At 45.3% G+C, this 14905-nt stretch overlaps 1 protein-coding gene across 1 annotated transcript in view; it reads right to left on the bottom strand.

The window, feature by feature from the left end:
• The window catches only part of LOC126534597 (uncharacterized), a 28200-nt gene extending 16033 nt beyond the window's left edge, over positions 1–12167 (bottom strand). The window contains exons 1-2 of the mRNA XM_050181867.3: positions 12014–12167; positions 2327–2459 (exon numbers count right to left, since the gene is read on the bottom strand). Coding sequence (XP_050037824.1) covers positions 2327–2459; positions 12014–12065 — 185 coding nt within the window. The 5' untranslated portion in view covers positions 12066–12167. The remainder of the gene's footprint in view (positions 1–2326; positions 2460–12013) is intronic.
• Between the last annotated feature and the right edge of the window lie 2738 nt (positions 12168–14905).

Genomic DNA, 14905 nt, shown 5'->3' with positions numbered 1-14905 from the left:
GGTGCTCCGCAACAATGAACTTGGTCACATATATGACGCACGTTTCCACTGTAGGGCATCGTATAGGCCAATTAGATGCTGTTTACTTTGACCTAAGTGAAACGTTTGATGTATTTTGCCATGAGCTCCCCATTACATAGCTCACGCCAGTGGACATGCCTTCTTCCATCACTGCTTTGTTGTCTAACTACCTAAGCACTATATCGTGCTTCGTTGGCAGAGCACGATGGACAGAGCACTGTTAGCTATGAGGTCCCTAGAGATCGAGTGCCTCGAGGATCCATTCTTGGTGCTCTTCTCTTCCTACAAATTGTAAATGAAATTTAATCAACAATTAAGCACTCTTCATTCCTTCTAAATTTCAACGACATTTAGAAGAATGTAAACAGTGTTCACGACTGCACTGACGTTCAAAAATACTTTCCTTTTTTCACTCTCAAACGTGTGCACGGACAGTACGCTAAATGTTTGCAAAACTATGGCATTAAGTTATACCCGAAAAACACGCTATGTGTAATCTGCATACACCCTTTGGGATGTGTTTCTCTGCCCAGGATCGATGAAATGAAATATCATGGCGCTATTTCGACAAAACGCTAGGCTTCTCTTCACACTCTAAATATGCGAAACAGCATGCCCTTCACGCTCTTGGTATTGTTTGTAGTACATCGCATGGCCTCCACTCCCCTTGTTGCCTTTCTGGAGATAGTATTCTAGTGTGTGACTTCCAATACTAGACTATGCCTCTGTGGTTTGGGGAGGAACGTGTAAATCCAACTGTGACCTCACTCAACGCGTCCAAAATACACTGATATCGATCTTAAAACACCGCTTTTGCAGTTCTGGCGATACCAGTCCAGCCTTCTTAAGTATACCTCAACGCAAGCTTCCAAAATGAAGACGTATTAACTCAGAACTTTTGTTTCTCTTGAAAGTGGTCCATGGAATCATACGCTGCCCAAAGCTTCTTAATCACGTGCAATTTTCCGTGTCGAAAATGTATATCAGGCAACATTCCACATTTACTGGCCGACCTTGTTGCATTGAAAACTGCTATGGCTCGAATACAAAGAATATGTAATATGTATTCTGCCTGTATTGATATATTTCAGAGTTCATTTCTTGTGTTTTGTATAAATCTAGGTAGTCATGTGGTATGATTGACTCCATTTTGCACCTGCCTCACCGTTTTATGTTTCCCTATTTGTTTCTCCAAATCGCCTTGTTTTGTCTACCACATATGCCTTCTTGTACATTTTTTCTCGCTTTGAGTGCAACCTTACTAAGGCTTCGTAGCTGTTCTTGGGCACTATAATAAAAATCTGATTGATTGATTGAGTGATTGGTTTATTGAAAACATACAACTGAGAGAAATAAAGAAAGTCCGATGACACCTAAGCACTTCTTATGAGTTGTCAATGTGAAAGCAATTATGACCACTTGTACGCCGCTGAGCGGTCCTCAAGGCATGAACCCTTCATGGGCAAACAAGCACGTTGAGACGCTTGGCCAATGCCTGTTTTACCCTGTGGGTAAGACTCTCGGCTTCTGAGCGCGGGGTCATATGTTCAAAACTCACTATCACCAACGTGTTTCCCATCGAGTTTGCTCTGATTTTTTTGTACATTAATTTCTCGATAGCGATTACCGAGGCGAAATTAGAACGTAGACAAAAGCTTGCGCGGACAAGGAACGCACGGATAACGCAGGCTTGCGAAAGCGAGGATGACGAGGTGTCGCGGCGATGCCCTCTCCCCTCACGCAACACCTGGCGCGCCAGTTGGTGTGCCCTTTCACCCGCTCAGCTCCGTCGAGAAGCGAACGTCGCAGCCAATTGGAATTTAGGGGCCGTTTCGTTGCTACAGACGCCGGCGTTCTCGCTCAGTGGGCTATTTCATGCTTTCGCATCAATAAAGTAAGGAGCTACCGGACAGTGTGCAATGCCTGTTTACTTTCCAGGAAGGAGGGGTCAGGAACGCAGAAAAGAAGGGCAGGAACATAAAAGGAAAACGCAAAGAACAAGATAACAGATCACAAAGGCTGAAGTAAAACAGTGACAAAACGTGACCTACCGTGGTAGGATCCGATATAATAAGAAACTGCATATTGAACACTTGAATAATGTTTAAACATAGAAATAATATCAGCGGTGTCCTCATTTGCAAAAGAAAAGGAAAAAAAAAAACACAATACAAACGGAAAGTCAAGGCATATCATTTTAGAAAAGTAACAATGGCGTGATGGGCCTGGTCACATCGAAATGCAGGACCACTGAAGCAGGGTGCTCTTGAAAATAAACGACATTCATGCTTCCTGTGACACTTACACGCAGTTCTCTTCAAACTCCTTTCCGTCTTCCGGTAGGCTGGTGACATTGCTGTACACGAGGTAGTCAGAGCCGCAAGCGTCTAACATTTCCTTCGTGCAGCCAGGCTTCAGGTCCAGCTCGTCGCAGAAGACTGAGATGTGTTCCATTCGGTGGAACAGGAGAACAGAGAAATGTTTTGCAAATTTATTGAATGAGAAGGAAAGAAAGAAAAACAGAGAAAGAGATGTTAAATTTTTAACTTCGATGTTAGAGCGAAATTCGTAGTTACGTGAAACGCACTTGTGAAAGATTTCAACGCAACCGAAAACCGCAATGCCTACAATTTTTTGGTATCATCGAACTGCGCTTGCAGCAATTTTCTGAACCTTTGTTCACAACATGTAGCAGCCACATTTAAAGGCAAGTGCAATACCTTGTCTGCCAGCCATTGCGTTATCCACCATTGTTAAGTAGTTAGTTCCGCAGGTGAACGTTTCAAAAATTTTTTAACTTGATTCGTTTCTACACAAACATCCAATATTGAAGCAGACTGCTGGTCTCGTCGATATTTTTCTCGTTTTCTTTTCCCTTTAGAATAACCAATTTCAGTGCGCCAGCTTCAACGTTCGCCACTTAAGCGACACTCCACGGTTTACATTTTTTTTCAGAGAGTATACGTGACAATCAGAGTCCAGCTAAAGCTTACTCTTGACTGTGGTATTGCTGCTTGTTTTGTGATTTGGGAGGTTGGCACGTATGGTTGGTTCTTTAGACTGGCTATTTGAATTCAAATGCTGCTTCTTCTCTCACAGCCTTGACTTGAGTGGAGTTGTCTCTATCGCACTTCGGAATAGAGCCAGCTTCACGAAAATTGTTCACGGGTAGGGATCCTGGACACCCCGACAATTAGCATGGGAATTTCATCGCTTTCCGCTCAGCAAATACCATTAGTCATTCTCCGTCAAAAAGCGATAGTGCAGAGTTATCAGTGTATTTCTTGAGATATCAACGTTCTATTATTCATTACTTGTATCGCTGGCACCTCTTAGCACGAGAGAGTATTTCGGCTGGAAAAATGCAAGCTGCTGTCGCTTTGTAGCAAAGTTGCAGAGTGCTTCTACTTTGGTGATGCACGACGCTAGCGCGCCTAACTACCATCCTTGCGTGAACGGAGAAGACACTTCGTCGGAAGAAGAAAGTGTGCAAATCGGATGCACTAATGAAACTGATGTTGGCGAAGGTTTCAAGAGCCAACGAGGCAAAATGGCGCATCAAAAGCGACGCACCGCATTGCTAAATGTGGACGCGTCCCTCTAGCAGAGAAATGTAAGACGGTTTGGCTTGCTCAACAATGGAAGCGAGAGTGCGGCCCCAAGAAGATTCCGGTCACGGGCCTTATCTGTCTACTGTGCTGGAACAGAATGCGCATTTCTAAGTTCTCTCGAGGTGCACAAAGTGCCTTTTTAAGTTTTGAGACAAAAGACATGCGCATTATCCCCCGCCTCAAGACTAATACATAAGATCTTAAGTATCACATACGACAACCTTGACTTCCAGAACTGTCGTTATATTCAGAGGAACAGCGGTGACAATTTGCGGGCTTAGATTCTGGCGCACCCCTGCTACTCGATATTGCAAACAATGCCCTTCTTGTTTGCTACTTTTAGCTGGTTGCGTCAGTGAGCAACACTGCAAGTTTCCAGGGTCTACGTTTGTAGACAGCGAAAGTGCCTTAAAACGCGTTGAATCGCAAGACACAACGTGTTTGACCTTGCAGAAACGCGCCTACTAGCCACAGTACGAACAGACACGCACAGGCAGTTACGGCGACGAACGCGCGGCGTAATTCCTTTCTTTTTCCGCTGCAAGGTGCGTGCGGTCGCCTATTATAAAATTTTTCGATAGGACACCTAACCGGCCAAGTGTCTTAAAGCGTTACTTTACACCAGGGGAATAGTGGATATTTACAAAAAATGCAGCAGATCCAACAAGTTAGAATTTATATCTAGGCAGCGAAGCTTTGTGCGAGTGCATAGAGTCGAAACACGAATTTTATTGCGATAGCAATTATATAGACACGCCCAGCGCATTTATGCCGTCGGCGCCGCCGTGAAGTTCCGTATAAAGTCGAAGGGCGATAAAACCATCGCCGCACGCCGTATGCTGTATGTTGCGAGTGAATAGAGAGGTTTAGCTTGCCCGGCATTCCGGTAAAACGCAGGCGGACGGGGCGTTGGGGCGGAGGCGTAAACTTGAGCGCTCTGCATGGTGCAGCCACCTGGTGGCTCAGTGCTCAAACAGACAGAAACAGCTAATATTGCATTAACCGAGCGTATTCTTCGCTGCTGGTGTAAATTTTTAGGCAGGCCCCGATAACGCTAGCGCCGAAAATTGCCAGTGCCGTGCCGCTTGCGTTTTACCGGAATACCGGACAAGCTAAACCTATCTAATACCAGTGAGGGTGAACCGGCAAACGCCGTTCAATTTCACGTGCGCGAGCGCGGAATGCGGCCGGATGCGTGCCCTCTCCTGTCGCACGCGAGACAAGGGGTCAGGCGAGGGGACGGGGGTTCTTCGCGCCCCGCCGCTACAGCATTGGGGCGCCTAGTGGCCGGCGAGATCCCGAGAACGCGAATCGTGGGCTGTCTGTCTGAAAAACATTTATTTAGATAGGTTTTGCATCAACACTAGGTGAGCTCCCCCTTACGGGAGCCCATTGGCGTCGGGCGCCGCCCTGGCCCGCTCGACCAAGGCCCGTTGGGCCGTCAGGTCAAAGCATCCGAGCAGGGCTGCCTCCCAGGCCAAAGTGCGCGCCCGCGCAGACCTCATCTTCCAAGCGTTCTGCGATGTTTTCAGTGTGCCCGTAGTGCCGGTAGCTACGCATGCGCTGTGGTATCCACGTTTCGTTCGCGTTGAAGGAAGAGAAGCATGAAGTTTATTTTGCTTGCTGCCGCTGCCATTCCTCACTCCAGTATTCATACAGCGGGTTTTTCGTGCTCAAAGAGCGAGATGCGTTCATGTTTACCTGTTGGCGCGTGACATCGTGCTGATTAAATCAGTTAAAACAGATTGGCGGGCTAGTTAGTTTCAATCTACGATAGAATGTGTAAGTGCGACTGGACGGGGACGTAGAGGGAAGCAGGCACACAGAGACAGCGTAGTCTCCGTGTGTCTCTTTATTTTTGCGTCCTCGTTGAGTCACGCTTATACATTCTATCATTGTTAAATTAGTTCGGAAGCAAATGTGTACAAGTTTATACGGCCGACAAAACTACTATCCTTACTTCTTACAGCTATCTACCAATTTGCTATCGCAATCCGTGCTTCGCCTTTCGGGCGGAGCTGCAAATTTTTTATTTATTTATAGTTCGCACAAAGTGACACGGAAGGCTTCATTTAGTCCTTGTAGAGAGGCTAATGAAATACCGCCTCCGCGGCCTGCGATGCGGCAAGGCGAGCTTTCTGGTTCTCTTTTTTTGTTTTGCTTTCCCCCGCATGGCCGTCGCCGCCGCGGATGGATGAATGGATGGATCCCATGAGCGTCCCCTTTGAAACAGGCGGTTGGTTGCGCCACCAATCTCTTGTTCCTATTTTGCTGATTGTCCTACCTATTTTTTTTGAAGTGGGCACATGAGAGCAGCGACGATGTTGCTGCTCAATATCTTCTTCTGCATTCATATGCAGCCCTTCACCTTATTCTTCGGAAGGCTATGCGCGCCTACGCTTACGGTTGGACAAGCCGCTCCTGCATTGACGCCGTTGCCGTTATGATCACTGCACCTGGTACGTTAGGTGACAGCGAACGATTACGACCGCTCGAACGAGCTTTGCCCTGTTGTCACCTTCGCTTCATGGTCAAGCACTGTGTCATCACTACCACCGACAGCACCTTGCCGCCGGGATTTAAAGGAGTTGCATCGGCTTTCTGTCTTCAGTGGGCGAGGGAGAGCGGCGACCACGTTGTTGCTCAAAATCACCTTCTGCTTGCATACGCAGGTTTGTGCAGCCCGTCTCTTTTTTCTAAACGTTCAAGCAACAGGTGTCTCTTGCTCTTCACGTGCCCAAGTGTTGTTTGCGATAACTTGAATGACTGTTAAACTTCCTGATGCTACGAACAAAACCCTGGTCGACCTTAGCCTGTCCATAGTGAATTGCACTAAGAACTGTTTGATGCCATTAGTGCCTCGTGGACTAAATATGACAAGCGTCATACGCAAGTAACGGAATCTTTCGCCGAGTTAAAGGAAACCTAAGAGGCACCCACGCAAAAAGTCGCAGATCATACAGAAACATTGGTAACTTTGGAATCTATAGAATCTATTGCAAATGCGTCGGCTCCAGCTTAAATTACCCGCCTTGTTCATGAAACTGTTAGAACTGAAGGTGCCGCACTCAGCTCAAGGCTTGACGAGTTGGAAGATCGGTCCCGAAGTGTAAATTTTTTATTTTACGGAATATGTGACAGTGCCAACGAGACGTGGGCACAGTGCAAAGACTGCGTTAAGGATCTGCTGTCGCGCAATCTAACATTCAACATTACCGTTGGTATGATCGACAGAGCGCGCAGGCTGGGTTCCTTTAAGCAACTAAAGACAGGCCCAGTTATCGTCATGTTTTCCTCTTTTAAAACCAAAAATTTAGTTCTCTCAGAATGCTAAGCTGAGAACAGCTGGCATTTCTGTGGGAAAAGACTTCGGCAGACCAACACGCTTGTCAAACTCACAAAAAAAACTTAATAAAGAAAATCTAGCTGCCAACACTTTTCACTGCGCTTTAACAAGCTTATCATCAGCAAAAAATTCTACATTTACGGCGCAGCCACTGATACTGTTTGTGAAGTAGGGCAAAAAATTTAATCTTCCTCACCTCAGTAAGGAAGCCTTCATTGCAATGAGGCCACCTTATGTCACTCAGGAAATTTCCTTACTGAAGAGCCGTCAGTGAAGGCTTCCTTGACGCTTCCTCAGCCTAAGGTAGCTCCGAAGCAACCTTCGTGCGTCCTTACTCAGCTCCTGGCCCTGAACGAGCGCTTCACCTCACTGCTTTGCCACGTGACGGTTGCATGCGCATGCGCGCTGTCGCCCGCTTGCGGAGAAGCGCAAGCGCGGTAATTCTTGCCAGGCATGATAGTTTCAGTCGCATGTTCGGCATGAGTAGCGTTCTTAGGCGTTGCTACGCGTTGCACGACGCTGGCGTGCCAGCGTTGCTGGAGCACATCAAATTTTGCGCTACAATCTGGTACTTTTCTACGTTAAGTAAACAAAACTAGAAGAATACGTGCACGACACCTCTATATTAGCACTTCAATTTAAAAATTAGCCGACGATACAACATATTTTTTTTAAAATAATGGTGTTCGCATACTATCACAGCTATCACAGGAGACGAAAGATTTGATCAAGAAACGCCAATGTATGAAAGCCTCTAACCCTACAGCTAGAATAGAACTGGCAGAACTTTCTAAGTTAATCAACAAGCGTAAGACAGCGGACATAAGGAACTATAATATGGATAGAATTGAACAGGCTCTCAGGAACGGAGGAAGCCTAAAAGCAGTACAGAAGAAACTAGGAATAGGCAAGAATCAGATGTGTGCGTTAAGAGACAAAGCCGGCAATATCGTTACTAATATGGATGAGATAGTTCAAGTGGCTGAAGAGTTTTATAGAGATTTATACAGTACCAGTGGCACCCACGACAATAATGGAAGAGAGAATAGTCTAGACGAATTCGAAATCCCACAGGTAACGCCGGAAGAAGTAAAGAAAGCCTTGGGAGCTATGCAAAAGGGGAAGGCAGCTGGGGAGGATCAGGTAACAGCAGATTTGTTGAAAGATGGTGGGCAGATTGTTCTAGAGAAACTGGCCACCCTGTATACGTAATGCCTCATGACCTCGAGCGTACCGCAATCTTGGAAGAACGCTAACATAATCCTAATCTATAAGAAAGGGGACGCCAAAGACTTGAAAAATTATAGACCAATCAGCTTACTGTCAGTTGCCTACAAAGTATTTACTAAGGTAATCGCAAATAGAATCAGGAACACCTTAGACTTCCGTCAAACAAAGGACCAGGCAGGATTTCGTAAAGGCTACTCAACAATAGACCATATTCACACTATGAATCAAGTGATAGAGAAATTTGCGGAACATAACCAATCCTTATATATAGCTTTCATGGGTTACGAGAAAGCCTTCGATTCAGTAGAAACCTCAGCAGTCCTTACGGAATCAGGGTGTAGACGAGCCGTGTGTAAAAATAATGAAAGATTTCTATAGCAGCTCCACAGCCACCGTAGTCCTCCATAAAGACAGCAACGAAATCCCAATAAAGAAGGGCGCCAGACAGGGAGATACGTTCTCTCTAATGCTTTTCACAGCGTTTTTACAGGAAGTATTCAAAGACCTGGATTGGGAAGAATTGGGGATAAGAGGTAATGGAGAATACCTTAGTAACTTGCGATTCGCTGATGATATTGGCTTGCTTAGTAACTGAGGGGACCAACTGCAATGCATCCTCACTGACATGGACAGGCAAAGCTGAAGGGTGGGTCTAAAAATTAATCTGCAGAAAACTAATGTTTAACAGTCCTGGAAGAGAACAGTAGTTTATGATAGGTAGCGAGGCACTGGTAGTGGTAAGGGACTACATCTACTTAGGGCAAGTACTGACCGTGGATCCGGATCATGAGACTGAAGAATTAGAATGGGCTGGGGTGCGTTTGGGAGGCATTCTCAGATCATGAACAACAGGTTGCCATTATCCCTCAAGAGAAGAGTGTATAACAGCTGCGTCTTACCAGTACTCCCGTACGGGGCAGAAACATGGAGGCTTACGAAAAGGGTTGTACTTAAATTGAGGACGACGCAACGAGCTATGGAAAGAAGCATGATGCGTGTAACCTTAAGGGATAAGAAGAGAGCATATTGGGTTAGGGAACAAGCGCGAGTTAATGACATCTTAGTTGAAATCAAGAAAAAGAAATGGGCCTGGGCAGGGCATGTGATGAGGAGGGAAGATAACCGGTGGTCATTAAGCGTTACGGAGTGGATTCCAAGAGAAGGGAAGCGTAGCGTTGGCGGCAGAAGGTTAGGTGGGCGGATGAGATTAAGACGTTTGCAGGGAAAACATGGCCACAATCAGCACATGACCGGGGTAGTTGGAGAATTATGGGAGAGGCCTTTGCCCTGCAGTAGGCGTAGCCAGGTTGATGATGATAATGACTTGAGTTCTAGATCACGACGTCTACGCCTTCAAAAGAATGAGTGTTGCGCAATTGTCGTAGGGCATGAAATACTGTTGTGTAGTAACACTTTAATCCACTGGTCATTTCTACATGACAAAGCGTTCATAGGAAATGTAGACTTCAAATGATGAGCAGCTGGCGAACAAAACAAGCCTCAAGCAGGTGCCATAGCTTTAAAAGAAAGAGAGAGACAGGACAAAGAAAGACAGGCAGGTTAATCAAAGATTATCTCCGGTTGGCTACCCTGTACAGGGGGAGTGGTAAATGGATGCGATAGGGGAGGCAGAGAATCAGAAAAAAAAAGAAAAAAGACCGTACACACACACACACACACACACACACACACACACACACACACACACACACACACACACACACACACACACACACACACACACACACACCAAGTAGAGAACTGTTTTTGTGGGCACTGTCACGATCTGCGAAGGCGTTCCTAGTGTCTCAGAACGAGACTTGTCAACACGCTGGCTACTACAGCTTTAATGGGCTTCCCTTGCTTAAGAATTGCTGTTTATCAGTCATCTATATATCTGTATATCGCTCTTAGACTTTCAGGTCATTGACCATTTAATTTAGATTTTGTGTATTAACGTTTAATATTGGCTGGATGAAAGAAAAATAGATAGAAAACTTACGGCAGAATTCATTTTACGGTGGCTGTCGATGTTGATCCGAATAGCAATCTAGCAATGTAGCGACGGATCATATTTCTGAAGTCACGTTTATTTAAAATGTGTAAAGGTTTTTAGGAGACTTTAATTAATAAGTTTAATTAAGCTATGCATCACATACTCCGATATCGTCCAACTTAGCTATGACAATCGCTTGCCAAGGCGGCCCGTGAGCATGCGAGCATGACCACGACGCAGTAACTATGGAATGACTTGGAAGAAATTATATCGATCGAACGACAAAGGCATATAACAACGGTGGCTTGACGACAATGAGATGTCATTGTTTAAGTTATGCCTATAGTATAACGACGACAACCTGACGACAACGACATGCGGACATTGAGGTGACGAAGGCGGTATGACGACAACGGGACGAAAAAGCGGGAATGACGATTAAGGCAAGACAGCATGTTGACCACGGTATGACAACGAATGCATGATATCAAGTGTGACAACGACGCAATGACGTTGATGGAATGACAACCGCGGTATAATCACGATTTCATGAAGACAACATGATTTCGATGGAATGGCGAACCGAGAATGGCGTCGATAGATGGAAGGAAGTGGTGCGACAAGGATGGCGTGACCACAATGGGAGGACGATACCGAAGTGAGGGCAATGGTGAAACGACAACGTGACGATGACGGCACGACGACTGCATGACGAGAGTCAAATGTCAAAGTTACAGTGATGACGAAGAAACGACTGCGGCGGCATCCCGATGACGGTATGACAACGAATGCTCGACGATGGCTGTATAGCGATGATGAATTGGCAACGATGGCAGAGCAATGGGACGTGAGGGCAATGATATGGCGGCAAGTCTATGATGACAATGGCGTGTCGAGTACTGTATCACAAGACCTGTATGACGACGATGGGCTGACGACAATGGCATCACGAGATTCGGGTGACGAAGCTAGAGTGATGACGATGACAGGACCGCGACGGCATTACGACGAAGGTCGAACAATGGACGAATGATAGCGGCTGCGGGACGATGGCGGCATGACAAGGGTGACAATGTTTTTTTTTACTTCAGCTCCATTTCTTTTAAGAAAGCTAGTGCTCGACTGATTTGTTTGAATGAGATGGAGGTGCTGAGAACTATTCCATTGCCTGCTCCTCCTCAAGCAATAACTTATTCACTTAATAGAATGTGACAATGTGAAATTGTGGGAAAGCGTTCTGTGTGCTTTTAACTAGTTGTTGGTGAATATTGAAGTTTCGAACAAAATATGATCTATTCCGGATTTTCAAAATCGTAAGTAATGAAATATTTCTTCACTAATGATAAGGTGGCCTGACTGTTCTGCTTCTGGTGCACAGAATACTGCAGATTATCAAGCGTAAAATAATGACAAATGTTTTCAAAGCAACGCAGAAAAAAAAGTAATCCAAGCTTTGTTTTCGGTTTCGCAGCAGGAGCCTAAATGACAACCTGTGACATTTCGCTAGTCAATGCAAGCATGTTACCTAATTATACCGAAATAAATATTCCTGCGATAAGTATACGCCTCTGTGTTTTACTATTGGATATTTGATTCTATCTTGAATACCTAATCGGATTCCATTCGTATTCAGGCAAGCTTATATTCACCTCGTCTCAACTTCTCACGCAAATGCTCGTAAGCAATCGTCATCGAATGAACCACTTCTGTTCGTTATTTTGAGTGGTTAAATTTTTTTGGAGACAGACGCGCTTTAACGTCTACAACAAATAGGAAATGGAGAAGGGTTGACAAAAACCATTCACTCACCGCAAGAGAAAATCAAAGTGGTGAAGACCAGAAATTCTGCTGGGAATTGCATCACGTCTTGCTTCGGAAGTCTTGTTTATTCCCAATGCAAACGCTCCGCTTGCTAAGCTCTCACGAGATGAGATGGGCAGCTGCGACGCGTAAGCCAGCTCGCCGACTTGAGGAAATAATATATAGTCTTTCCCCCGTTTGTTATTGCAGAGTAGGTGTTGACCGACGGAGAGAAAACAGGCAAAAAGAAATATAAAGCTCGGTTGTCTGCCACCGCTTTGGCAATCAGTGTCGCTATGGCGATTACCTTAGCTCTATTGCATCCTCGGCTGAGCGTGATGGCTGTACGCTTTCCGCGTCGTAAGGTGTAGTGTCCACAGTTTTCGCGCGCTGCGTTAAACGCATTAACACAAGGAAGAAGCAGCCAACCGGCTCGCCCAACCAAGCCTTCTTTTACGAGTGCATGTGGAGGCGTCCTCGACTCGAAGCTGCGATGCTGCGAAGCAGTGCAAGATCTTTCAAGAGCCCTTCATGCAGGGTGTCTCGGACATCATGTAGGAAGCTTTAAAAAAAAATAAGGTTATCCTACCTCAATGAGGCCTAGTGGATGTGGAGAAACGACCAGTAATTATCAGTGCATAACACCCAATTTAGCTCATTAAAATTAATTAGCCGACTACTAGCAGTTGTTCTAATTGTGCCTCTTCACATGCTATTTCCCACGTTTACCGAAACTTTCGTCATTGTCATAGAAAAATTACCACTCGTTGTGTGCCTCGCTGAAAACGTATAATTTCGACGTCTGTTATCTACAGCTCCCCTTTTAGACAATTTAGAAAAACAATTAGGAAAGTAGGTATCTATTTCGAATTATTTGATCGGATGTGAGGAGGTAGAGATTTGGGGCAATTTCTGAACCTACACTTCAACGAAGTGGTCTTGTTCATGCTTACGCCGAATTATGCGTCTTTATTTATAGCTTCGTGCGTAATTGCTAGGGCACTCTATTTATATGAGGTACAGTGGACTCCGGATAAGTGAAACTCGCTTAAATAGAAATGCGGGATAAACAGAACAACGTTATCAACTTTGGTTGGCCACCCATAGGCTCAATGTTAGCATGCTTGGATTGAACGGAACCCATCTTTCCGTGAACTTCGGTTGGACTAAACTTTAACCCAAACTACTACGTACCTCATCCGCGCATGTAGCAGGAAATGTTCGGCAAACACGTCAATGGGTGTTCGTATAAATGATGAGGACAATACGATCGCCGTACAATACCCTGAAAGCTAGTGCAAGAAACCAAAGAAAGGTGTCGAAGTTGCAGCGCGGTTTCCCTGATGAGGACATGGCTATGCAAGTAAGGATCACTGAGTAAGGAGCGAGAACTGCAGTGTATGCTATAGGGTCTTGCTCTGATGCTGCCACCAATGCTTCGTTCACACCGCCCAGGAATAGGACATCTCAGACGAAGCTCTTGATGCCTGCTCTTGGGATGCAATTGAAGATGTTATCGGTGAAATTGATGGCGAAGATTATGCTTGGGTTAATGAAGGCATAGATATTATTGTTCCAGTGCACGTTACTGTTTTGGACCAGACGATATGAGTGGCAATTGAAAGTCGGCAGCGCTATACTGAACGCGAGGACTGTGCAGAAATATTGGGAACTCTTTTACGCACGAACACAATCTTGTGCAAAAGACGCTAAAATATTAGTAGATGGCAGTAAAGTCTGTTATTTTACCACAGTAATATCAAGACATTCGACCGCCTTCTGAATAAAGTGAATCTTATTGATTTTTGTGTCCTTCGCCTAAATGAAACTTCGCATAAAAGGAGCGCACTTTCCTGCTCCTTTGAGTTTTGTTTAAGCGCAGGAGGAGCAGAAACAAACTTCATTTCGTAAAAAAGTAAAAAAGGCTGTCAGGGGCATTGTAATGCGAAACTATTCCATTCAGATTTTATTGCAATCTCTTGACGTACGTTTTAGGTAACCACCGACGTAAGCATCGGACCGTTCCCCACGACGTTGTTTGAACAGACCAATCAAACACTCTTCTTATTTATAAGAGGTCACCTTTGCTTGCTTTGAATGCAAATAGCATTGCCTACCTTGACAGGATTTTCTTATTGGCTGACAGGAGGCAAGGACCATACAGAAGTGGGGAGAATTTCATAGGTGCTAGCTATAGCTTAGCACAAAAGTAGCTGACCGGATGAAGAGGCCGATGCCCGCTTCTGCGATTGGTCCGCTTCCCCTTGCTTTGGTTGCGGTGGCTGGTCGAAAATTGGGGTGGCTTGCCACGGAAGGTTAAAACTGGCGCTAAAACGTGTTCTCAGGTACGTAGACTTGGCAGAAAGATGTATACGGGCCGGCGGCTCATGAACGTCTTGCTGCCGCGCAATAATGTTATTATACGCAAATTAATTCATTCTTCCCGGCAGCTCCGTGTAGCTAATGTAGGAACGACTGGTGTGCAGTCATTTTCTGTTCCTCTTGGAGCGGGGTAGACTTCCGCTATTGCGAATAAAAAAAATACAGATTTGTGCGGCATACTAAGAAAACATTGATGCGTGCAGGTCACTTTGACATGGCGAGCTATCGCTGTTTTGTGACGTCGCGTGACCAACAGGCGAAGCGGGCGCAGTCCAAAAAATTGTGTCTAATAGCGGAGGGCTAATGCCGACATAGGCGTATAGTTAGAAATAAATATTTTTGTTTTGTTTGGCCTAACCACACATAACCATTGCGTACACGCGCTATCATATGAGCGAGTTTTCGCGTTTGCCTGACATCGCGCGGCAGACATACCGATTTGGTGTGGCCCACAAAGGTTTAGAGCAATCTTGAAGGGCCAGTGTCAGAAATGGAATAGAAATATACTAGAATAGCTTT

This window comes from Dermacentor andersoni, chromosome 7, assembly GCF_023375885.2.
Source record: "Dermacentor andersoni chromosome 7, qqDerAnde1_hic_scaffold, whole genome shotgun sequence".
NCBI classification, from domain to species: Eukaryota; Metazoa; Arthropoda; class Arachnida; order Ixodida; family Ixodidae; genus Dermacentor; species Dermacentor andersoni.
This window is presented reverse-complemented; position numbering and strand designations above follow the sequence as displayed.